The sequence below is a fragment of the Bombus affinis genome, chromosome 1, assembly GCF_024516045.1.
Source record: "Bombus affinis isolate iyBomAffi1 chromosome 1, iyBomAffi1.2, whole genome shotgun sequence".
NCBI classification, from domain to species: Eukaryota; Metazoa; Arthropoda; class Insecta; order Hymenoptera; family Apidae; genus Bombus; species Bombus affinis.
Genome location: NC_066344.1, coordinates 16,751,883 through 16,778,219, shown reverse-complemented (window position 1 = coordinate 16,778,219; position 26,337 = coordinate 16,751,883). Strand labels below are relative to the sequence as shown.

The 26,337-nt window shown below is 36.2% G+C and overlaps 2 protein-coding genes and 1 long non-coding RNA gene across 7 annotated transcripts in view; 2 read left to right on the top strand and 1 right to left on the bottom strand.

Annotated features, from left to right (window-relative positions):
* The window catches only part of LOC126914339 (rho guanine nucleotide exchange factor 10-like protein), a 41,512-nt gene that overhangs the window by 9,124 nt on the left and 6,051 nt on the right, over positions 1 to 26,337 (bottom strand).
* Positions 7,727 to 10,068, top strand: LOC126915083 (uncharacterized). Its single transcript, XR_007710021.1, has 2 exons — positions 7,727 to 7,860; positions 7,945 to 10,068. It is a non-coding gene; the product is annotated as an uncharacterized LOC126915083 (long non-coding RNA).
* Positions 15,354 to 23,303, top strand: LOC126914765 (uncharacterized). 5 transcript variants are annotated; one of them, XM_050719174.1, is made up of 8 exons: positions 15,355 to 16,105; positions 16,752 to 16,874; positions 16,986 to 17,124; positions 17,217 to 17,829; positions 18,845 to 18,938; positions 20,654 to 20,756; positions 21,634 to 21,950; positions 22,491 to 23,303. In XM_050719174.1, exons 4-8 carry the CDS (start codon positions 17,796 to 17,798, stop codon positions 22,873 to 22,875), a joined length of 933 nt encoding a protein of 310 aa, XP_050575131.1. In that variant the 5' UTR covers positions 15,355 to 16,105; positions 16,752 to 16,874; positions 16,986 to 17,124; positions 17,217 to 17,795; the 3' UTR covers positions 22,876 to 23,303. The 5 variants fall into 5 exon arrangements, with proteins under 5 accessions (XP_050575155.1, XP_050575147.1, XP_050575131.1 ...); XM_050719182.1 differs by having other exon boundaries at positions 15,355 to 16,874; positions 17,217 to 17,525; positions 17,631 to 17,829; XM_050719198.1 differs by lacking the exon at positions 18,845 to 18,938 and having other exon boundaries at positions 15,354 to 16,874; positions 17,217 to 17,525; positions 17,631 to 17,829.

Sequence of the window (26,337 nt, the reverse complement as noted above, 5' to 3'; positions counted from 1 at the left end):
ATAGTATAATAAGTACTATATTTTACATATTTTTGCGTATTGCGTAAATCTTAGAAATAATAGCACAAAACATAATAAGAGGTTATCTTGTTAATGCTTTTCTTATGAAGAACACTTTCACTTGCAATGTCAAAATGTATATATACATATGGAGCGATGTGCTGGATCATTTAATTCTAACGTCATTTATGAGCTTTGCGTGGACCGCGTTTGTCCGGTCAGCAATCATTCGAATTAAACACTTGACTCGTTCCCACGTTTTAGAGATAAGCATAGACAATGGCCGATGTTTACCTTTCCTCGTATAAAGTCAGTCAGGCAAGGCTTTATAATCCTACTCTCTCGCGCACTTCATCTCAAGTATTTTCTCTATGATATTTTTATTCGTACAAATCATTTTATAAATATTAAGCTCATTATTCTAAATTCGTAACTTAATAAGTAGTGCATGTGCACATAATGAATAACAGTAAATATATTTTGATTATCGATAGATGGTATGTAAAAGAAAATATTTTAAAAATATTTTTATTTCTAAGAAACTTAAGACAACTTCGTTCGCGAGTTTTGCGTGTTTTTTTTTTTTTTTAATATCAAATACTTGAGAAAAACAAACGTGACAGAAATTTAAATTAAATTCGATTAAAACCACCCAAACATGCGAAAATATTTAAGCTTCGTTTATAAATGTGGGAAAGAGCATATTAAACGCAAAACGACTTGCGTTAACCATATAGTCACCCTGATGTTAACACCAAAGTAACTTGAGCACAGCACGCACACCGGAAGACCCAATAAAACCAACAACGCGTGGAACCTACCACTTCCGTACAAGGGACAGTCTCAGCATCATGCACTCTACACTCTAATCGTCAAGGAAAAGATCTAAGTTCAAGTTCAAAAGATGTCAATATCTTACAATAGATTTATATATTTTATCTTATAACATCTCCCTGTGGAAAAAATTATTTTAGTAAGTAAAAGAAGGTTCTGCATATCTGAAAGATCCCTTCTATTAAAATTCCTTATTGAATTAATACTGTAGTTACTATTCAGTGAATGATATAAATGAATACCACATAATATTGCAAATAATACTACCGAGCTCTTATAAATTCCTCCCTAATGTCAAACGACGCGTCATGCATGCATGAAGAGACTGTTTATCATTCCCTAAAGAGCTGTACGACCGATGCACCAGTGACTACTGATATTCACTTAATGTTTCACCTATTAACCTCGCTAGATTTCGACGCACACTTAGTACGTAATCATGTTCATTTGATAAACACCAGTAATAATATTATAATTATGTTCACTACATAACAATATGTCAATAAATTCGCTACGAGTATTAAATTTAAGTAATTATATAGTGTAGGTAGTATAGTTATTTTTACATTTAATGTTATCTCTACATTTAAAAAATATTCAGATGGATCATAAAAGATTAATAAAAATATAAAAAAATATATTCTTTGTATTAAATTCTACTTAAGTATAAGATCGATAGGAAGAAGGTTATGTAGGTTATGTAGCACTTTCGATTAAATTTGTTACAGTTGCAGCGTCAATATATACTATATATACTATATTTTTATCGATATTCCCATAACCTGGGATCTTGTATTTTAATAGATCAGTCACTGGATATTCATGAAGGATGTTCATTACATAATTCAACATACATAACCTGTCCGCGCGTGTGCATCTGTTCGTCAAACATTTCAAACTTTCAATCCAGTATGAATATTGCAATAGGTTAAGCTCGATTTCTAAGGAGAGATCGTTCTTCGCTAATAAGACCGAGCGATTCAAGGAAAAATGCGCAGTGTCATGTTCAAGGCTAACCCGTACGATCGTAATCGTTTTACCGACAGTTTACACTTGTTTTCTATATCATCCATGATCATAACCTATTATGACAATGGGAATATGTATAAATTTTCTAGTTATTCGACAAGGTCGTCCTTCGAATAAAGTTGTCGTGATGGTCACAAATTATGTTTCACCTTGCTATTTTCCTCATTTCTTCGCGATCACCTCTTCAGTGCACTCTTACACACTTGAGTTAATATTACTAGTAATATTGTAGAAGTCACAAGTTATAAATTACTAGCACTAATAAATTGTCTCGTATAACAGTAACAATAAAACAAATGAAATTTTACAAATTACAAATCCTCACATTACCCCATTCTATGCAACGTTATAAAAATATAGAAAGAAGTCTATAACTTACAATCTGTAATTTGTCAGTGTATTAATATCATTAGTTAATAAATTGTTGTCACGTGTACTGAATACTAAAACCAAATATAATGATATCTATTAATATATAACATTCATTTTGGGTCGTATAGACCTGAGAACAAAACCCTTAAACAATGGGTTTAACATTTATTGTATGATTTTTATGAAAAAGTTGTGTCTAGCGCGTAACATGATGTTATTAAACATGATGATGCATACGAATCACGTTTACCAACGAATGATGCGATCTCCGAAGGTATATCAACGGTGTAATTGTTAAAGCATACGACGCAGCATTGCATCACATTTCTGTAAATGGTAAAGACAGAGATAGGTAAAATGATCTTGTGTTATATGTCGCTTGTAACGGGTGCACGAGTTTAATCATCTTTTTCTGCTCTAATAACACATTTATCAGATTAAATCTTACTTACTATTCATGCGTATAGTTTAATTATTGTAATTTATTTATAGCATTGACATTTACAGGGACTAAAGTAGAGCTAACTGGAATTATTTTATCTCTATCCGCTTTTAATTCTACAATTATAGAAGTTTCTAGGAATAATCAAGCAATAATATCATTAATAGGTTAATATTTTATTCCAAAATTATATATTCTAAAAGCACGAAATAAAAAGAAGAAAAATGAAACCAAATTCTTTTCTTCCGGAAATCCTAACCTTTCCAAGAATAATTAAGGAATAATATCATTAATAGGTTAATATTTTATTCCAAAATTATATATTCTAAAGGCACGAAATAAAAAGAAAAAAAATGAAACCAAATTCTTTTCTTCCGGAAATCCTAACCTTAATCTTAGTCCTAATTCCAACCTTAAATCCTTCTCCTTAATGTAATTAGAGATACGCTGACCCTTGGAATAACGAGATGGTGACTTATCTCGGTCGCCGTGTATGCAGCTGCGTTGTTGTCTCGGTTTTTACAAAAAATGATTCAGAAGAAAGAGAAACAGCCTAAATACATACAGACAACGTCGCTCCAGGTCGTGCAACGAAAGAAGGTTAAATGTTCAAGGATAAAAACATCATAGACAAAAAGGACGCGATCTTTACGCCATATCCTTTCTTCTCGCAAACAGGAAACCGCCACGAACGACACATAACGCATTCAGAATGCTTGCTCGACACGTCAGTTTGACCTCGAGAGACTGACATATGTACAGGCTCTTGCTTTTACGACCCGAGTATCTCGTATGAATTGGAAAACACAAAAACAAATGAGTACATTAAACCGAAATTTCAGTAAATCTAATATAAATATAAATGCGAAAACATATAAATTTCGATCACCGATACAACATGAAAAATTCATTCGAAGATTTCACGAACGAAAATTTACTAAAACTTGAACCTGCGATTTTTCATGACTTTCTGACGGGTCTCCTTGAACGAGTGCATTATTCTCTTGAGATTAAAACGTTTCAGTGATAATTTCGGTTTGCACACCCTCACAGTTTAGATAAGATCAGTACAAAATTGTACGGGTTCTCCGTTGGTATCATAAAGTACACGCGCGCATGCGCATACACATGTATTCGCACTAACTCTAAAAAATGTTGGTTCGCTTCTACAATCACGATTTATGAAAGCACGATTGAAAACAAGGTTAAAAATAGTTAAATATAGTTTAGCGTTTCTTATCTTTATTAGGTTCATTATATAGAAGTTTCTTCTATTGTATTTAATACTCCATATAAAAAATTCTCTGATTTAAATAGAAAGACAAAGACGTGGCAATAATCTTTTTTTTTTTTTTGCTCAAAATTTTATGCACTAGAATGAGATATACATGATTGAGAATTTAATTATTTGAAATTTTAATTTATAAATATTGTCTTAAGTTCTCCTTCAAATATCAAATAAGTGATTCTAAACTTTTGACTGATAGTATAAGTATATATGCGTGTACTTTGTCGTAAGATTTATCAACCATCAGTGAGGCGAGAGAAACAATGCATTGATGCTCTTTGAACAGGCTGTTCGAAGAATGAAAAACGACAACTGCTAGATCCGAGGCTTAAAGGATAAATCATGGATCGCTACCATTGGTAGACTCGATCATTACTGTCTTCGGAGATAAACACGACCGGTCGGGACACCCCTTGCGTTTACTCGTGCGCAGGAAGTCGATTATCGCGCCACCATGCATCGTATGCAACGATCAAGAAAATTATGTTCAATAATAAGAGGAACAACCGGCAATTTAGCGACTCTTTAAAACATAGTTGATCGTTTCCACGTCGCTAGATATTGGTACTAGTTCGTACCCTATTATTGCACGATAGTTAAGTACAATTAAGAACCATTTTATTACTTTTTCATTGTGCTATGATCAATAAAGCTTCGAATGCTAGATATGCTCTGTGTCGATAATTGTGATTTTCGTGGGATCTTATATCCGATGCTTACTTTGATAGATCTCGGAAAATTATCAACAGAAACTAATCGATAAAAAGAGGGTCTGCGTGATTTAACAATTTCGTATTTAAAAGTTTTATGTAAACGTCAATTAAACGGAAACATCTATGCAATTTAAAAAATTATGCATTGGAATTTCAATTTTTATCAACGAGTCTAAAGTTCTGAAAGAAGAAAGAAAAAGGAGAAACATCACAAATGCTAATAACCGGCATTAATGATCCCAAGATCACACAATATAACATCATCAACAGAAATAATTATAAAAGAGTCTTTACCATTTTCATGATAAGCAAACGGAAACGGCTGCCAACAATGTTACTTCGCTCTTCGTGAAGAACTGCGCAGCCGAAGAATGACTCGTTTTCTCGATTCACCGAACACTCGACTTATTTTTTCAAGCGCTGGTGTCGCAACGCGGACTTTCACGAAACGAAAATGTTTGAAAACGTATCATCGTCCACCCACGCGGCCTGGCCACGCACGAGCGAACACACAGAGTACAAACGTATTTATCTAGCGCGTGCATGCACACCAGCTACGAGAGCACGTGTTCTTTTACAGGAGAAAGAAAAATATTCCTCGATTTTCTTACACTTTAAACTTAAACGAATTCGAAATGATGCTCGCGACACGAAGAAAACGAGCGGAGTTTCTTCTCTAAGTCGGTACTTGCAAGCCGTGGCAGAGATAAAGTAATCCTTTAAAAGCTTCGGAGTCTCTGTTACGGAGAAAGAATCTCTTTAAGGTCGATAATTTCACACGAACGAACTTGACTACTTCGCGGAATAAGGAAACAATTTTTAGAACAATAGAAGAGTAAGTTATAATACACAACAAACTTGGTATTTAAAAAAAAATGAACAACAATTTGAGTATAAATTCTATCCCAAAACAAGAAGGAAAATTCGTATAAACTTATACAAAAACTTATAAATTTATGTAAACTGTTAAATGTGTTCCTGTTGAGATGTTATATGGAGATTAGTATATTTTAATTCTTTTTCTCTCACTACGTAATATTTATTTTGATATATAATAATTTAAGTTCAACATTTTTACCTAAGCTTCTACCTTTACCTTTTGTCTAAGCTTTACCTAAGCTAAAACATTCTGTGTATCCGCGGACGAGCTATTGGTTTGCTCCACAAGATTTATCTATCAGTCAAAGCTGACGAGTTCTATTTTCTGAAAGTGACAAAATAAATATAACTCTGTCCAACTTAGTATAACACAATGAACAGTTTCTCCGTTGTTCTTTTTCCTATCGGACCTGTTCACCCGTGCCCTTTTCATGTTTAAATATATGTACATATACGAACGTCCAATTGTCCACACAATTCCACGTCGTTGGAGCGCGAACTTTACAGAACGTTAACAAGTGGATTGGCCCTGGGGGCACGGGTATTTTCTTGCAAATAGTATTCCTTTGTTTTTATCCTATTCAACATTGGAAAAATTGATAATATTTATTTATATATTTATTCCTGGGATAAGTATAATATTTAATATATATTATTAATGATTAATAACGTACTGCAAACTAATTTAATTGAAAAAATTAATTCATGAATTGATATACATAGAAATATAGATTTAGCGATTATTTGACGGTAACAGAGATTTTACCGAATTTTTCTGTTCGCATTAGAGATTTCATCTAACATTCACCTAGCAAAAACAAAGATAATAATCCAGAGTTCTCATAACACATAAAAGTCAACAAAACAATAATCCTTAATTACCCTCCGAATCCTCACGCGGAGTCAATTCAGCACGCGATTCAATGCAACCAATTCGACGTTCAATCATAGTGCATGCTTCCCACACACCCATACAACCAGAAAAGCATCCCGTTTGCGGCCTAGCTAATCTACTAACCAGCCTCACTTCGACAAAATGGGGCTTCGAAATCGATGCTAGATCTTGCTCTCAGAACTCGTACTCTCGAAATGTTGTATTAAACATACCCTTCTTATTCAACGTTAAAGACCACCAACGTTACTAAAGCGTTATCACATAACCACGTTACCAAAAAAAACAAATTACTAAGATAACAAATTTACACCAATATAAATATATTTATTACACAACGTCGCAATCTAAAAAAGCGCAAATTCCAAATTACTTTGAAGAAACACTTGAATATAATTTAACAATTTAGAACAATCGACTCCAGCAGGAAATTGAACGTCAGTTATTTTACTTTTCGAACACGGATGTAAACACAGGAAAGATTCGATCATAGAAAGAAACGCGACCGTCAGGCCGGAGCTTACGATCGACACTATTTCCTCGCGAGTCGCGCGTCGTTCGTTCCTCCGTCGCGAACGGCCCACGCGTACGCTCTCGCGGAACGGAGACAGAGGGACGAGCGAGCTTGTCTCGCGCGATGCACGCGATAGCGCGAGCGCATGCGTTTCACGCGTCTCGTCTGCGCGTCAACCGGCCCCAGCGTAACGTCACGGTCTATTCCTTCGATCGTTTCGACGACGGGGTAGAAATGAATCTTTAACGTCACACAAGCATGGGGGGAGGGGAGAGATGTCGGACATTACTCCAATCGCGATCGGTTCAACGCTTTATATCATCGAATTACTGAAAGGTTGGGTAAGGAGCAAAATTTTGTTTTTGATAATTTGATAATTTCCTGGAAAATCAATTTGATAATTTTTATTTTTGGTCAGTTAACCTTATTGCTATAATATGTGAATAACGCAGTTTGCATGTTCTTAATCATTTGTGATCAGATCGAGTGAATTTAAATAGTTTTGTAAAAATATAGTGAAATCTGTTAGTTGATCGGTATTGTTGGATGTAGTTCTTTCTTGTAAGCAATTTCTCTTTTTTCATTTTCTTTTGTAAATAATTATTAAAACAGGTTAATTTCTTCTATTTATTCTTCAAAAACGATAATACAATACTCAACCAAATTATATAATATGTAGGAATTAATAATGTATAGTGAACCCTGTTGTACAACATACTATAATTATTTATTCTAAAAAAGAAGTTAAATGGACCGAAAATGAAATATGACTTGGATAAAATCACTCACGAAGTACTAGTACGTTATCTAGTATGTCTATTCACTGTGTCATATATATATATATAAAGCAGATGTACAAGCGGATATGCAAAAGGAAGCTACGCATATACGAATAAGGTTAGTCATACGATGATATCGCGATACAGTGATTTGCATATGTTGAACTGCACCTATTCGATCAAACATACAAATTTTTTACAGATACTCAGAATTTACAAAACGATACCGATGAAATAAAAAAAGTAGAATGAATAATTGAAACGTCGCGTTACTGTGTGGTCCGATCGATTTGTTGCCGATGATTCATAATATCATTGCGCGATCGCGGACTACCCGCGAATCACTCTTCAATCACTGTGGTCTAGTAGAAAAATGTTGATCGATTCTAAGGGAATCTACTTTATCGACCAACAGATTGTACCTTCTTGAAATACATTTTATGTAACCAATATGAGCTAGTTTCGATATAGATCGTATTATATTTTGCAAGTAAATTATAGAAAAGGTAGACCATAAATCTCATGAAGGATTTACAATACTGGTCACGCAAGCAATTAGCCACGAACAGCGTGGGTCATCTATAGTCGATTCGTTGCAGAAGGCGTGGGTCACTTAAGCGATCGATTACAGTTACGTGGTTAACTTAATAGATTTCTCACGCTATCGTAAGTCATTTCACCAATTTTCCGTCAAAATGGTTTTCGTCAAAAAAAATTATTAGTAAACAGAAAGAAAATTTCGTATCAGGAAGAGTATGTCACCATAGTGATCTTTCGCATGATATTATGAGTCAGAGTAGGTCATGGTCGTGGTATAATAATGCTAAATCGATAATAAAATGCTAAAATTTCTTAAATCGTCCAAATCGGTCCTAAAACGGGACCATTACGTGAAATGTATAACACGCATCGACTAGCTTGACCTGATTTTTCAGATGTTACGAAATCATGGTTATCGATATCCTGTCTGTCGTTTATCTTCGTCTGTGTGGGATGTATATCCGTAGAGATTCGTACGAGTGTGAATAATTCACACACTTACTTGTTACTTGTTAGTGGAACAGTAGGGTGAGAGACTATGCATTTTATCACTTACGCTCCTAATCTATTTTCTTAATTCTTTGCATTGATATGAGGCGATTATGAAACGCGTAAGATTGCGACGCATACAAGAGGAGACGATTGGACACGTGAAAGTGCTTCGATACAACATACAAGGGACTTTTGTTCAAACACGTTTTACCTTACATTAAAATGGTTTCAGCAATAACGGATCATTGTAGTTCTTCGATTAAGATTTTTCCAATTTACATTTGTACGGTTTAATAGGTTTAAGAATATACAAAATGAATCGCGAACGTTTATGTCGCTATTTGAGTCACGTCGAATTTCTAGAACGGCCACGGAGACAGTGGCGCTATTTCGAACGTTATTACGCACTACGGATTCACGCGCATGGTAGTATCAGCGGACAAGTATTTTTCATGCTGCCTGGCTGCTTTCAAGCATTGCTTCTTAACCTCCCATTTACTTGCTCTATTCGGATGGTTCTTTTCGTCGGCAAAGGCAAGGACAGAGGAAATACGCAGCAGGTGCATCGGCTCTTGCTTAGTCCTCGATAAACAAGGACTTTTGAACAAACAGAAATATCTTACGCAGGTGTGACGATAAAACTGGCCTAGCCACTATTTGCTATTTTTTAAAATTAACTTCTTCGTCGTAGAATATATATTTTTATCATAGTTTCTCATTAAGTATTAAGATTTATTTGGACCGACGATAGATCAAGCACTTACTGGCGACTCGTTGAGCATTTATTGTTAAGATAAGTAGTGGACAAATTTGTGACCCAAATATTCAAACATTATTGTACGTTGACAAAGTTCAGTCTTCATCCAACAATCGTACTGTACGAGCATCATATTCGCAGAACGTGATAAGTGTATCAAAACATATACCATTGCGTGACGAAGAAAGTGAATGAGACACATGAAGACCAACTGATTAGGGCACTAACAAACGATGCAATGAAAAGATCGAATGTTTAGTCTGAGACTCTATATATATATGACTATAGTATGATACGTACTATGTTTATGAATTATTAAGGTTCATTTGTTGTATCATGTATAATGTATACGTATAATCGATGACAAAATCATCTAATATTAGGCATCCAACATATCTTATGTTAAATTATGTATCGAATAAAGAAGAGAACATAATTCGAAATTTATTTTTAACAATGATGATGTGATTTGAAAGCAAACCAAAACGTACAGTAAACAATTATATTCTGAACATTAAATATGAAATAATCAAACAACTGACTACTTTTGTGATTGTACGTACATACAATAACTCCTTTATACGTACGTACAAGTATGCACTATATTTTCCCGTACACAAATTATCATTTCTCCCCAATTCATGCTGTAATACACTCATAAGCAAAATGCGCAAGAGCATCCATTCTAAACGCACTCTAATTGTATATGCACATATACATATGCATGCGAACATATCGAACACATGTGCTCGGGATGTCGCGAGCACCGGCTGCCTCGGCTGCATGATGCATCGGCATGCCTCGAAACCTGCAAGACAATTCAAGCCAGTCGAACCAGTTAAGCATGCTCGTTGTATCGAACACCCACGTAAATGCACTTCGCCTACGAGGCGAGGTATATTGTTTCCTTTCTTCGAAAATAGAAGCTGGGTACTTATATACGCATCCCCTCGACTCTGCGTGTTCCCTTCGATGCATCTCGTCGCCGTCTGCTTCGCTTGGTTTTAAATAAGAACGGGCACATCGAACGGGTAAGGCATAGCATGCAGGTGCAACGCGGCAATGCACAACAAACTGCAGGTACACGACCGTTCTCATACATAGACGCGTACATAAACGCGTGCAGACGGTAGCTGCAATATCCGAGAGATGCATCCCACACACCGCGTTTGAAGAACTTTCTCGTTTGCAGGGATGTTGAGTAATATCGCGAATTTAATTCATATCTTGCAAAGAATCTCAGGTGTATTGATTTCAATATTTTTTGATACTATTCGGAAGTTATAATAGATTATTTGAGAATTTGAAGGTTAGGATTAATTACGTTTATTGTCGACCATTTTGACAACCTCCATGTTACGTTTGAACTTTCTCGTTCGAAGATATACCGAATAGTATTGCGAATTTTATTTATATCATGCCAAGAATCTAGCGTGGATTAATTTAAATAATTTTGCTTTTCTTTGGAAGTTTGAATAATTAATACAAATGTAATACTCGGAAGTTTGAAGGTTAAGTTACTTGTTTAACATCATTTATATCCTTTCTTTTATATTCTTATTTTTCATTTATATCCTCATATTCTTTCAAAGTTCGAAACGAAGTTGATACAAATAGGTTGTTTAGAGAAGATTAGGTCAATTGTTTGACGTTATTGAACATTCTAACAACCTACACGCCATGTTTGAACTTTCTCGTTCGTGAGCACATTGAGTAATATTGCGAATCTAATTCATATATGTGGTAAGAGATCTCACATAGATCGGCTTAGATGTTTTTCTTACTAATATCATTCAGCATGTCGTACAAAATTTGAAGGTTAAATTAATTGTTGCTGTTGATTCTTCTAACAAGATAGTGACGTTTATTTTTTAAATCAATAAATTACTGAATGGCTCGTGACGAAAACGCATGATAATTAATCGCGAGGGCAATTCAATTATATACAGGATATACAATAACGTCCTTGTCTTCCGGAAGAGTCTTGTAAAATCTAATGCGTCACATATGTCTATACAACGTCAAATTATGTTATACTTGTACGACCGATTAACTACTACGCGTGTCGTTTATCGCTGTATCCTAGCGTGCTGATTAACTGTTCCATATTTCTATTGCGAAACGGTTGTCATTCAGTTCCTAACCTATTTCGTGTCTTCCTTGCTGAGAACCTACATTTCTATGAATGAAGAGCATCAATCAATTAGTTTACATATCTAAAAATTATATTATTAAAAACGATCTTTATTGAGGATAAACCTAACCTATATCTTTCTTTTTATCTAAAAATCAATATTTTTGTAAACGAATAATAACAAATGAACTAATTCGCTTGTCTAAAAATTATTTAATTATAGGAAACAATTATTATTGAAAATAAGCTAAATATGCTATTCAAAATTTCCATACTTCCATTGTTATATATTTGCCTTCCAGTTCTTAATATCTTCATCCCTTTTATCTATAAACCAATGTTTTTCTTAACTGATTCACCTGTCTAACAATTATTTTAGCGCAAGAAACAATTGTCATTGCGAATATACCTAAATATATCAATCAACGAGGAGCTAGAAGAAAAAAAGCGACGTTTTGCGTTTTATAGCGTGCGGGCATTAATTTTAGGACGCGTCAATTAGTTAAAAGCAACTAGTGGAGTGTGGGCAATATAAGTCTGGCAACAGCGCGCCACTTGAATGCTCATTGTAAGCACGTAGCTCGTGTGTGTCCGGAGCCGTGTGAGCGGCACACGGAGAGGCTAGCTTTTTACAGTGACACACGTGCTCCCCACTAACTTTATTTCTGACGACAGAGTCCACGATTCGAGGAGTCATCGGCACCAGAATACTTCCTTTTTCGCTAGCGGGGAGCCGAATTTACTGCGACTACGCACCCCGTTATCCCTGTCCTCTTACCCGGTTCGCATTTAAACACGCATAACTGAGATTAGGCGGCAACTGTTTCTCCCCAGCGATGCAACCAAACCAGTTCGTTATATAGCTGCGGCTATGATTTTCAATGGGATACGAAGTAGTATGTATTCGCGCAGAGATTCTTCCACAGGATATTACGTAATAGCACAACGACCTCGACCGTTATAAACAATCGTTCGGAAAGCGATCACTGAGTTTTCTTCTTTACCTATTGGGAGTAGTTAACCTTGAATTTGAATGTTTGATCAGCAATAAAGGGATGTTAAGATAACCTAACTTTCTTTGCAAAATTTCTTTCTTTATCATTTTTTGTTATGACTCTATGATAATGGAAGATGAGAAACGGAAAGGAAGAGTGTTGCTTAGAATCATCATTTAGCAGGTCTATAATTTGGAGATTGAGTCAGAGGAAGCATAGGTGGGCTAAGATTTTCATGAAATTCTGATTTGGTACACGTTCTTCTGATGACGAGAATAGAAGAGCTATCGGAATTATAGAGGCTTATATGTAGCATCATACAAACTATTATATAATATATATACCTATTATAAATATATAACTATTCATTTGTTTATTAAATGAATAAAGTTAAATGATATTGTAAAAAGATGCGTGTATTTAAAATTTATATGAAGGTTAAAGTAGATAAACATTATATATCGGGAGGTATTGAACTCCATGTTGATCTACATATATCTATGGCAGAAAGGAAAAGTAAAGTGAAACAGGTTTTTAGGAAAAGCGAAGTGACTAGCGTACAGCGAAACGACATAGGTTATATCGAATTACGTGTATTGCCGTGCGCTATTATCACTACGAATTGCCTTTTGCGGTTATAGTCATGCAATGCTTGTCACGGTCAGTGTCCCATTTTTTTCTTCTATTCTGTATATTTTTTCCTTCCCCCGTCCCCCCTTCGTAACAGCAAACATATACGCATAATAGCTGGGTTCTATACAAATTTTCTGCTACCTACTCTATAACTACGTTAGATGATATACGACGCTACCACAAAATATTTTCGATTATTTGAAAACTAAAATGATGACGATAAGACAAACAGTCTATATAGATATTAATCAAACATGCGAAAATCGAGGCTCCGCTTACGTAATAAATCTCATTTTGGACCGGGGAAAACAGCGATTTAACGTTTACTGCGAGCAACAAACACAAGACGCACGAAGAAAACCACGTGGTCACATGGGAGAAGATTGACGAGGCGCGCGCATACGGGATGATCTCCTGGTACATAGAACCCAAACAAGATGTTTTTTGCTCGTTCATTTATGAATATTCAATCAAAGGTTGTTGGACGTACGATTACCGGTGTCGCTTTCGAAAGGTACAAATTAGTATCTATTTGTTCCCTTTCACTATCTCAACCGGTTCATCTATGTACGTGCACGATAATAAAAGCGAACGGAACACAACGGTACATTTTTAATAACCGGCGAAATACCGCCGACCGGTATGACATTTCAATCTGCACTTTTATAAGAGAAAGCACGCCCACGCGCGAATAACAGGTCCTATGATCTAGTAGACATTCGATACCAGCTCGGCCGCCGGTTTATAAGGCCATACATCACTCGGCATAAATTACCATATTAACTAACCGCGTAGAGTTGTCCTAAATGGGTTGCTCAAGCGTCCCAATCTCGAATTGAGACGAATTAGAATTTTAAATCGATATCTCACAGGTGTCGCGCGTGCACCAATACGGGGGAGCTGCCGGATTGTACCGTACGAGGCGTGCCGATTGCGACAAATGCACCTCGATCCCGTGGTAAAAACATACGGTTTTCTTTTTGATACCATGTTCATGACACATGTGGCTATTTCATACATCTACGTATTCACATTGTTGTTTTATGACATAATGATCTACGTGCGACCGACGATTACATATATATATATATATACATATATATACAACGTAGAAGAAATAAAATTACGAAATTTATTTTTCGTCAGTAAGGACGTTTATGTAATTATTGAAAATTTATAAATTGCATATAATAAACAAAAATAATATATAAAATGATTAATATGAAACGCTTGTTATGATAATACAAATTTCTGTTTATATTACATTCGTTTAGTTATGTTTTAATAAAGATCTATGATGCTGTTAAAGATTTGTTGAACCGAACCGAATATAAGTACGGAGATCAATGGCGAAATCGGATATAAATAGATATAAATTTTCTAATTTGTAGAATGATATCGAGTGCCAGCAAGTTATTTATAGCACATTATTAATTTTACGATCACTTTTACCGGTACGCTGCCAGGAAAGACCAGCGATTGAAAATCCCAGCATGATTCACGAACGGATTCGCGTTACTCACGAGTATTAACGAGGATTTGATAATGATAGGCGTCGTGAACCGATATGCGGGAGGATCCGGCCAGAAGGCGAGAAAGAGACATATGGACGATGCACCAAGAACGCGGAACGGGCACTGTCCTGAAGCTGACGCTGCACGATACGGGGCGTTTCATCGTTTCCACGCAACCGTGCCGATGCCAATTACCGGAACAATGATCGACCGTGTCGCAATAGAATCGGTCGTACGGAGACAATTTCATATTTCAAACAATGTTCCACTGAGTTGAACACCATTTTCAAAAATGATTATTAATACCAAAATCATCATCAACTATAACCTTCCATTAAAAGAATTCACTCTATTCTACACCTAGACTTATGAATGCATTTCAAAATTATACAACAGGTAGATAAGAAACTTCGTATTTTAGCAAGACAACAGTTCAAGAATTCCAATAATGTCAAAGGGGTGAACGTTCTGTTTCTGGTTGAACGCTGTCATCGTGCATGCGACACGATAAAACCGCACCACGCGAGATAGGAAGCATTTGACAAGCCACTCACGAAACTTACACTTGATCAGGATGACACCGTTATGCAGTTCCTCCATCTCGCGGAGGCGAGCGATCCACGTCGCGTTTCGTTCTCCAGGTTAAAAGCCACTGTTCGTTATTCGAATACCGAGCGTGGTTAGGCGTTCGTTTCGGTTTCGGCCAACGTGCTCGCCGATCGGAGCCGAAGAGACCAACATACGCGCACGCTCTTGGCGTTCAATCGACAGAGTTAAGAAACGACACTTTTTAAGCACAGGGAACACAATTCCGTAAAAATCACGGGGCACACGTGGTCACGCGGCCGGCCGCAGGCATAATTAATATCACAGCGTGTACCGATAAGAATGCGTTGTGTCCGACAAAGAAACGCCACCAAAGCGAGTAAACATGGCCGCGCGCGCGCGCTTCTCTAGCTCTCCGTGGCCCGCAGACCCGTCACGCACTGAGGGAGGTTGCATGGAAACGAAGGGCACGAAGGAGAAGAGAGACGGAGAAAGAGCGAGATAGAGTGATCGAGGCTGCGGCTGGTCGACTGAAAAAGAGATTTGCCGAGAGAGGGAGTAGAACAGAGGGTGCTGTAACTTGTGAACGAGAGAGAAAGTTAAAAACGGGCTTATGTGTGCAAACGAAATGGGAAAGACAGAGAGTCTTGTGGATGGACGAGGATGAAAAATATTGGACAGAGAAGTAGAATAAAAGAGTGGGCCATTCTATACGTTCTCAACGGAAGTAGGGAGAAAAAAGAGAAACGAAGGTACGATCGACATAGAGTAAGAGAAACAGAGATAGTCATAGTGTTTGGAGAATTTGTCAAAGCTACCGCTACGCGGCGCCACCTCAAATGTCGGAATTTCGATCACGAGAATTTATGCTGCTGGACAATCGGGGAAAAATACGATTTTCTGGTCTAGGGTATCATTAAACAGAGAAAACCTGTAGCAGCTGGCCTTTGAGAGCTTTTGTTGCTGGAAAAATATGCTCGGTCCTATGCACTCAAAAACGAAAAGGCACTTTGATGAAAAATTCTTGGAAAAACTTTACCGTGTGAAAGAAATGAAACGCGTCGTATTTTAAGAGAAAAAATTTTTATTTGCACTAGAAAATATTCGTCTGAAAGCTGTTATTATCGAATTGCTTATTTTTAAAGCACCGAACTTCTAATGCGATAATACATTAATGTACATTAGTGTATATTTATGCATACTAACATTATCGGATTTATTGATTTCTATATATTTTCACTAAACTAAAACTAAACTAAACGCGTCAATTTAATGTTAAAAAGTTCGTTCAACTTATGCATGCAACTAGAAATTTTAGTTATGTAAGAAGCATTATATTATATTTTTGAAACGATGTATGTAGTTTTAGTTTATAACTGAAAATTAATTTTACATAAGACTACCCATTAATGAGTAAATAAATGAGAAACAGCAAGGCAAATTGAATGGAGATATAAATTATTTGTAACTCGAAGATCAATGCAAGCAAGATGTTGACGTCGACACACAAGCAGTTCTTATGTAAGTGAAATATGATGCATTTCGGAAATCCAGGGGTTTATTGCATACGCAAAATATGTTTATATATGCACAAATACGCCAAAAAGTAAAACAACTCTTTTTCCTTTACAGGAAAAGAGAATACATATTCTCGAAAAAAATCAAATAAACTGAAAAACCGTATTGCACTACGGAACGACCGCAGGAAGTCATCTGATAAGAATATGAGTTTCTGGCGAGGTGAGAATATGCTACATGATGTTGTCAAGGGGTAAGTAACCAAGACTAGTATTTATGAAAATTTCCATGATAAGATTATCCAATAATATATATCAGATAAATGCAAACTGTTTTAATTTCTAGTTAAAATTAATCTTTTTCGACAAAAATAAATAGAAGTTTCTTATTTTATTCGAATGCCGTTGAGAAAATTTGTATTATTCACAAAAAAAAACCCTATGAGAACACAAGAACAGTCAGATACATCTTGTTGAGAAAAGTGCATCTCTGCCAAGGATCGAAGATAGGATCGATATCGCTGGCTAAGAATGGTTTGTCGTCGATAACACAGTGAATCACGAGAGCAAAGCACACAGTTGGCCGAGCAAGAGGAAAAAGAGCTGTTGTGCAGCTCTAATGGGAGATGGCGACGCGGTTTGTTTTCCTTCCTTGGTTGGTGTACACTCAAAGAGCAGCCGGTTATGTGCCTTGTCCACGGACAAACTCGCGCATATTCTATCTCAGAATCGCATACCCCACCAAAATCTATGTTTGCAGTTTCCACCACGGCGGTAGTGGCATGTGCTCCACGTACACTCCCCTCTTGCTTATTAGTGAAGACTGAAACCAGGTCTAGATTTTAGTACGCATCAGAATCTCCGACTATGAGAAGTTTTCACACGTCCAATCGTATTTTCTGTAGATTTGTATCGAACGGTCATCATGACGGAGGTTTCTCAGCACGCGAAATTTCGATGTGAGTTCTGGGTTCTATAATAAACGCATTTGTGTCCGGTGTCATTCAATAAAAACCACGTGTATACTCGATTCTTTCTTTCGTATTTGGTTATGACGTCTTTTATCTATGACGATACGAATTGTGCCTTGGACGCGAAACGAATGACACACTGCTTTATCAAGGGGTTCCTGTCTTTATATTTTTATTCGTCCCGTGTATACGTCAGCCACGATGATTCGTTTTGCTATATGAATGTATCGCAAGTGCGACGCGCAATCGAATTTCTTTTGCGTCATCATCACTATGACGCTCCTTCTGCATTGCTTCAAAACAACTTCCTACCTTTCTTAATGCTTCAAATCTTAATATTCAAATTACATACCGCTCAATTTATTAACACTTTCACTGTTACCTATTGTCTTTTGTTTTGTTTTCGGTCAGATTTACAGTATATATCGCGTATCGTGGCGTTGCTTCACGACGTATTGACTGCGCCTATCAAAGATTTACGCGCGTTGCAACTGCGCGCGCAGCCAATTTTCTCATTTGCCCATCACCATCCTTCCCTATAACTCTCCATCTTCGTTTCGATTCTACATCTTTTTTCATTTCTAAGTAACTACTATGACAATGCGATTATCCCATAAACATAACATGATTTCACTGTCCATATAACTAAATTGTTCGTCTCGTTTTTATAATCACCCAATGGACTTATCTCGATGCACTCGAGCGATTCGAAGAAATGGAATGCGCAGTCGTGCGCGCCTGTCCACGTGTTCCCGCACTATTAAATTGCGCACGTTCGAATTGTTATTCCTCCCATTATCTTGTTCTTCTACCATACCGTTTCTTATTTTTCCTTCCACCATGTCAACCGGTCTGCGTCTGTCCCATTCTTCGAGACACAACATTCCTCCGCCGATATAATAAGCGTCTAATAGGAATCATTACCACGACCACAGTGATAATAATCGCGAGTCATGCAGGTAGTCACAGCGATTTTTCCCTCCCGTTTTGCGGATGTCCACAGGGACCGAGAACCTCACCTGCCGGTTTATTCAGCTTCGAAAGGAAAATGGAAAGCTCTTTACCGGACGCAAATATTCAGCCCAAGCTGGATGGGAGTAAGTATAATACGGACCATATACCCTAACTCATTCTCTGGTATCTTTTTTTTCTGCGCTCAAGAACTTTGCTAAGAAAATTTCGAATGTTTCTTTTATTATTAAAATTTCGTAGTCTACTGTTTTCTTTATTTTCTTAAAGAAAATTTGGAATATTTTTTTTTATTAAAATTTCCAGACTGGATTAAAATAACGTTTACTATTCTTTTTTGAAGAAAATTTGAAATATTTGTGTTTTATAGAAGTTGTTGTCAAAAATTAAACAAAATTCACTGTAAAACATTTAAGTTAGAAAATATCAATTAAATTCACTGCAAATATCATACTTGCTTAGGGGAAATGGAATTTCTAATTGCTTTCAAATCACAATACAACGAATATATCACACTGATTATCACTTTTTTCATTGATAAATATTACTAAGAAAATATTAAATATTACTATGAAAATCTTACTAAGAACTCGACGTACTAAAAAGAAGCGCGAGGTTGACAGAACACCGGCGGAATTAAAGGAACGTTGAAACGCGTCTTCTGCGCGCACATATAAAAATACCGACAAAAAGAGTCTTGTTTGCATCATTTATCAACCGCGACATTCCCGCGCCAGTCGACCTCGAGTGTAAAGATATGGGACGAATAATTTTTCACGAGTCGAAACGTAATCGCAGTTGTCATATTTTACTATTCATCGCATTTTTATCTATTTTCTTCGTTCTTTACCAAAATTTAAATGAAGACACTGAGACAATTACATTTTGAGAGAAGTAATTGAAACTGGTGAAATCGAAAAAGAGTGGCTTTGCCAGAAACAAATCGTATGTACTAAAATAGCACGGAATACAGAAATATCAAGACACGAATCACTATTATTAACGACTATGACGAAAATTGGAGGAAAAATGTTAGCCGAATTTAATCGGTGTATTATAAATTGTCTGGGAGATTTGTTCGATGATTAGCTTTCATTTAATGTTAGGTAATATTGTGAAAAAATCTATGAGAATATTTTGATGTAGCATCTTCAAAAATAATTTTTGATATATTTTTGAACAAAGTAAATAAATAAAATTTTTTATCTCGATTAATCGTTATGTCGTATCATATACATATATGTATAATTAATATTAGACGTACAGATTTACTCTGTTTTAGAAAATATATCTTGCTTTATTATGTTTTTTAATAAGTTAAATTATCAGTGAAATAAATATGTGTAACCAAAAAAATCAAAATGTAACATATAAGAATTTTAAAATGACAACTTGCTGAAATACATTATTATTACCTAATAGGCTTAACCGACTTGTTTGATACAACTATTTACCTACAGCACTAAAATATATTAGATATATCACATTATAATTAAAGAAAGCATTATACTAACACTGTAAACGCGACGTGTGACAATAACGAAAACGGAAATTGACAGCAATACATGCGCTCCATCCCATGTACCATCTTGGCCACTATATCACGCGTTCTTCTCGAACCGTTTCGTTATCAGTCAAAACGTGTACGCTTATTGATAAAAGCAAAACAATAGGCCGATTTTATTCCGTATTGTGAATAGTATCCTCACTGTTCGTTTCTCGGAATGCGAATCGCGAAAATACATAACACAAAAAGCTGAGGCTGAACGCGTTTCATTGTCGTCCATTATCTAAAATCATCTCTTACTATATTTATCTTTTTTTACTTTCGTCAATTCTTTAGGTATATTTTGCAACAGATGAGAGAAGAATTTCCTACTATAATGGCTAACGTACATTACAAAGTGCTGAAGAAGAAATGGTCGAACCTGCTGCAGCAGTACAAAGTGAGACAAGACAGACACGCCTTTTATTGCCCTAACGATTAACCACGATCGCTCGTTGATCCCCGTGCATGAGTTAGTTTGCTTTACTCTCGTTTGTGTTCATTTCAGCGTGAAGCATAATAAACCCGTTTTCCTTACCGCGAGATAAGCGCCACGACGCGGAGAAACCACCAATCACGATGATACCGCGTTAAACCGTCGACAATTCGTAAATTCGACACGATACTTTTCTCGCTTCTATTTTATTCAGTATCATCGTCGTTTGCTTTGAATTGATGTCTTTGTCCTTGATACTAGATATCACATGCAACTGTTTCTTTAAATATGAGACGACGATTTTCACTCATAACGTGTGAAAATGAGAAGAACAAGTATTGCGTAATAGTGTTATAAGTATGTAAAACAGATTATAAAATTGGTTATATAAGCATGTTTCTAAACCTTGTGCAGAATTGTCGATTCGAGGTTTTTAAGAATAATGTCTTAGCATAGTAGTTACTTTCTAATTCTATCTCCAAATCTTCTCTCAGATTTCATGTTCTAAATTCTAAATTGTGCTTTCTATAAAATTTACTTCAATACCTTAGTTCTAAACTGATATTTTTTAGATGTCACTCGAATCAGTAACCCCAAGAATGCAGCTGATCTTAAACAGCCTCTAACCTAACTCCAGCAAACACCAGTGTTTTGCATATCATCTAAAGGAAGTCTTTGTTAGCTAAAAATAATATTTTCACTTTGTATAACTTATCGAAAGATTCCTTACGATCTAGAAACAAGAAAAAACACATGAAGATCACTAAATACGAATTGTGGTACGATTATCCGTTTAGTCCTCGATTTTTGTTAAATATTGTGTATCAGCAATTTGTTAAAGGAACTGAAGAATCCGGTTCACGGAGACAGAAACAATGTGGATGACGTTTCATGGCCCTTTTACAATGCGATCGACGAGGTTCTTGGATACGATCGGGGATCTACGCCGATCGGCGATGAGTACATCGATCCCCACGAATTCCTTTGCGTCTCCGTGACACCGGAAGAGCCCACCTCGTCCGTGGACGCACTTCCTGCGCAATCTAATCCGGAAATCGATCGTCGAATCAACGATTCGTTTCCGGAACGGAGGTTACGGGCACTTAGTGCCAACTGCACGATTGAGGTCCAGAAAGTACGACCTTCTGGTGTTAACAGGTATAGCAGTCATTGTGAAAAGTAGTTTCTTTTAGCAGGTGTTAAATTGTAACTTTAAAGTAGATATGTGGTTGGACATAATTGGATATTAATTGATAAGGTAAACAATATTTATAAACAAAAGTCGTCACGTAACTCTAGTGAGATATATGGTAACTAAAATGATCAAGGTCACTTATTAAAATATGATGAGTATGTATATCTAACGAATCGAGTCGTGCAGAACAGATAAATAAGATAAGTATTCACATATGAAGCATGTAAGAGTCTATTGTTAGAGACACTGTTTTACAATTTTACAATATAGTATTTCATAATACAGTACCGCATTCTTACTACTGATTATGATTTAGAAGCATATTTGATCAGTTTTCAAGGCAAATCGAGTTTTAAAAAAAGATGTCTGTACTGCTTTGAGTACGAATGAGATAGGAATAATTGATATGAAATATTCAAGATCTAAACTGGTAAAGATAATTACGGCCAGCTACGTACATTATCTTAATTAATTATTACTAGGAAATTTCAATTGGTTTTCAGGCAGATGAACAAAAATTTCGCAAAGAGAAAACGAACCACGCGGAACGTCGCGGTCGCGATACCACGGCTACCACGTGCCACAGAACTAACGATCGAGAAAGTGACGTCAGAGACGGACTGCATCAAGGATTTATCCAGACTACGTGGAAGGGACGCCGCGTCGAGTCAAGAAGACAAAGAGAGGTTAGAGCGTAGCGAGGATGATGGGATGCCGAGAAAGTCGCGAAAAAGCCGTATGGCAGCACCGTATCGCGATGATCGCGATTCACGGACCGATCGCCGTATAGAGCAGATCTTTGAATATATCAAACGACGAGACGAAGAGAATAGATCTATCATGGTACGAGTGATGCACGCGGTGGAAAGCATCGCTAACAAACTGTGACACTGTTGTGGATATAGAAGGGGAGGGGATGAAACCGTAACTGACTACTTTCTAGAAATTATGCAATCGGTTGATTAATGATGCGATAAGATTATATGAACGACGCTTTTATACCACTCTTTGCGTATTCCTTTTATTGAAGATAATGTAGATGTATTAAATATGTATGAACGAAAATATGAAAATGTTTTTTACTTGTTTTCATATATGTTTAATTAAATGCAAGAGAGGTTAGGTGTGTAAATTGTCGGATTTTTGAGAATAAACGTGGAGCAGTAATGAAAGAGATTTTCTTTCAGAAATATTACAGGGCTGTTACTGATGGGCGTAAAGTTCAATCGCATAGTAAATTAGACTTAAGTTTATATGCAAATTTCAATTTTAAGGCGGAATTCGAGTTTGTTAATAAACGATATTTTCAGAGATAATTTATCTTGAACTGAGTTCGTTCGGTTTCTTTAAAATTAATAAACCATGCACAGATTTGAAAATTACGAATTAAAAAACAGATTGCACAGTTTTATAAAACAATTCTAATATAAGTAAATCGATTCTAAATTAATAAATAAAATTATTTCATCACACACGTAAAGAATATTGTAACTGTAAAATATATGAGTTACTTTTATCGTAACCACAATTCAATTCACTATATTGAAACGGAAAAGAAAAAAGGAAAATTGGCAAACCAAGAAAAAAAGGACGATATCGATAGAGCGAATTCGAGAGAAGCGCGGATGTACCAAGGGTTAGAGATCGATTACGATATGAATATTACACGCTGTCGAAACGAATACCTATAAAGTATCGGGGATAACAGCGGCGAGCCTCGTCTGGCGCCTTTCTCTTCGTTCTTAACGCGTTTCGCCTTCTTTCGATGGCTTTTCGCATACCTTCCTTCCCGCCAAAAGGTTTCGTATCCCTTTCAGTAACACAACTGCTATTGCTATTGCAGAACGGATAGATCGTTGCACTTAAGGAAGCTTGTTTCTTTAACCAATAATCTCATATATTTTGCCGCAAGAGTGTTCGAGCATAACCGAGGTAAAATGTCTCCCATTCACAATGAAACCTCGAATCTGATGTATCATCTCATTTTAATTATCCTAATTCCATTCCATTTATTATAAACTTCAATTCATGATTTTATTTGATACTAAATGAAAGAAGATAAAAAGTTAAATCTATTTTTTAATTGCCATACTATGCCTTCTTTAAATTAAATTAATGAATGATCTTTTACCCAGTTATATCACTCTTTTTAAAATAACCTGTATATTGACAAAAAGAAAATCGATCGTTCGAAAACGAAATCTCAAGTGAAATAACTTTAGTGTTGTTATTTTATGTTTTAGAGGTAGGATCGCGTTAGTTATTATTATGTTATCTAGATAATAAATCCACACTTCTCGAAGCAGAAAAACCTTTATTGCACACACTTAGAAGGGTCACAAACGAACGAAAGAAAAAAGGCAAGAGAGAGGTCCTAAAACTATCGATCAGGTCTATCGACCGTGTCTAGGGATAACTTCTAGTTACTCTTTTTGTAACTAGCCGTCAGCATATAGATGGCGAGCGAGAACTCACGTTGTTATTTTCAACATTTAGTTTTAGAAATAATTCTAATTTTTATTTAGTTTTATCTCTGCAGATGTACTATTCATTCTGAAACATTCTGTATATATAGACAAAAGGAAGTCGATAATCAATTGCTCCAAAGAAAATTATTCGAATTACAGTCCTCCGACCAAAACGAACAGCGTACACCTTTACTATTCTGAAGTTCGTCGTCTTCACCTTGAAATTCCGAGAAAACTCGTAACATCCGCTGGTCATTACAAAGCTGGTATTGTTTCAAACGGGACAAGTGTCGTCGAGGTTCTGTCTAGAGATTAGGGTAGGCCTGAGCCGTTCGAGAAACGCCACGGGATCCCGGAAACCATATGGTCGAGTGCCTTGGGAGACTGCTCTTTTCTGAACATCTGCCCCGTATGCACACGATTCTTTGTTTACAATCTCTGTCGGCTATCGATGGAACCTTCTGTCGTATAATATACGACTCACTACCATGATTTTACGCTGATTTTAGTAGGTAACAAAAAGGTTTGTAGATACTTAAAAATAACGTGGAAAAATTTTGGGAATGTTGTAAAATGAAATGCATAATACGAATAGCGTAAGTACAAACAAACTAAAGATGCTACTATCATAGTTTCTATAAAATATATGTTTCTGACATGTTTGGTAATAAATGTATCCGCGACTTCAACAGTGATACTCTCAGCTTAAGTCACGCAAAAATGACAGTAGATGTTACGAAACACCTAATTTCAACATCTTTAATGCATATAATAATATCATTATTATTAATGCACATTATATTATCTAATACATATAAAAATTACCATCATACCAGCCATAAAAAAATTCCAATACTCTGCATAATATAAAATGGATATATAAAAAATAATGTTTTCTAACTTTTTGTATATACAACGCATAAATCCCTTTCTAAGAAATAAATAATATATGAGAGCAAAAGTGTACTAATTTCAATATTTAATAAACTCGATAATTCCTGTCGCTGTCTCAGTCAATATTTTAGTCAGTATATTTACAATATGCAATATTTATAAATTATAATAACCTATTAATTGGTTCTTAATAGATTAATGCGAATACAGTTTAACAGGATAAATTGACGCTATAAACTCTCATTTACAAAAAAAACCATAGATTTCCATTTTTGTTGTCGAGTGTCAAACGTATCATGTAAAAATAAATATAACCAAATCGAGAACCGTTCAGAAATCTGAGCGCAACGTCCGAGCGAAACCGTCGTTCAAACGAGATAAAAAGAGATGGAAACGGAGATGATGCAAAGCAGAGAAGAAAGATCACAGCGGGAAGAATGTGCGAGAAAGAAAGACAGAAAAGAATGAGTTGGGCGTGCACGTGGTCTCGCATCTGCTTCTCCACCGAGTGACCCCGCGGCTGACCCGTTCCAAGTACCAATAATTAACTCGGTTCGTGCGCCAAATGCACACGAGCGTACACGGGGCCAAACGCTTGCGTCATAGTCCGGGAGAGGGCAGCGTTCCCATGAAAGAAAGGCCTGTGCATACTTGTGCAGTTATGCGCGACAAAGGGCCATGAAACGAACGCACAAAAGGTGCTCGATGGGCCTCCGAACACGACCAGACGTGTTCGCCGAGGGAATCGATCAAGATTGCGGTTAGGTTTTGCGGTGTATTCCATTCGGCAATGTATGCCGTTCGAAATAATTAGCTCTGTTCGCCCTCGGACAGAATTGCTTTATTACTCTTCCAGACATTTGTTATTTGGAGGAATTCTAATGTATTGGATCTGATTAATATGTTTTTACCAATTATTCTGTTATTCTAGCTATTAGTATTAAAGATGTATATTGCACATTGACATAGTAGAAGATCTGTGCTTGAG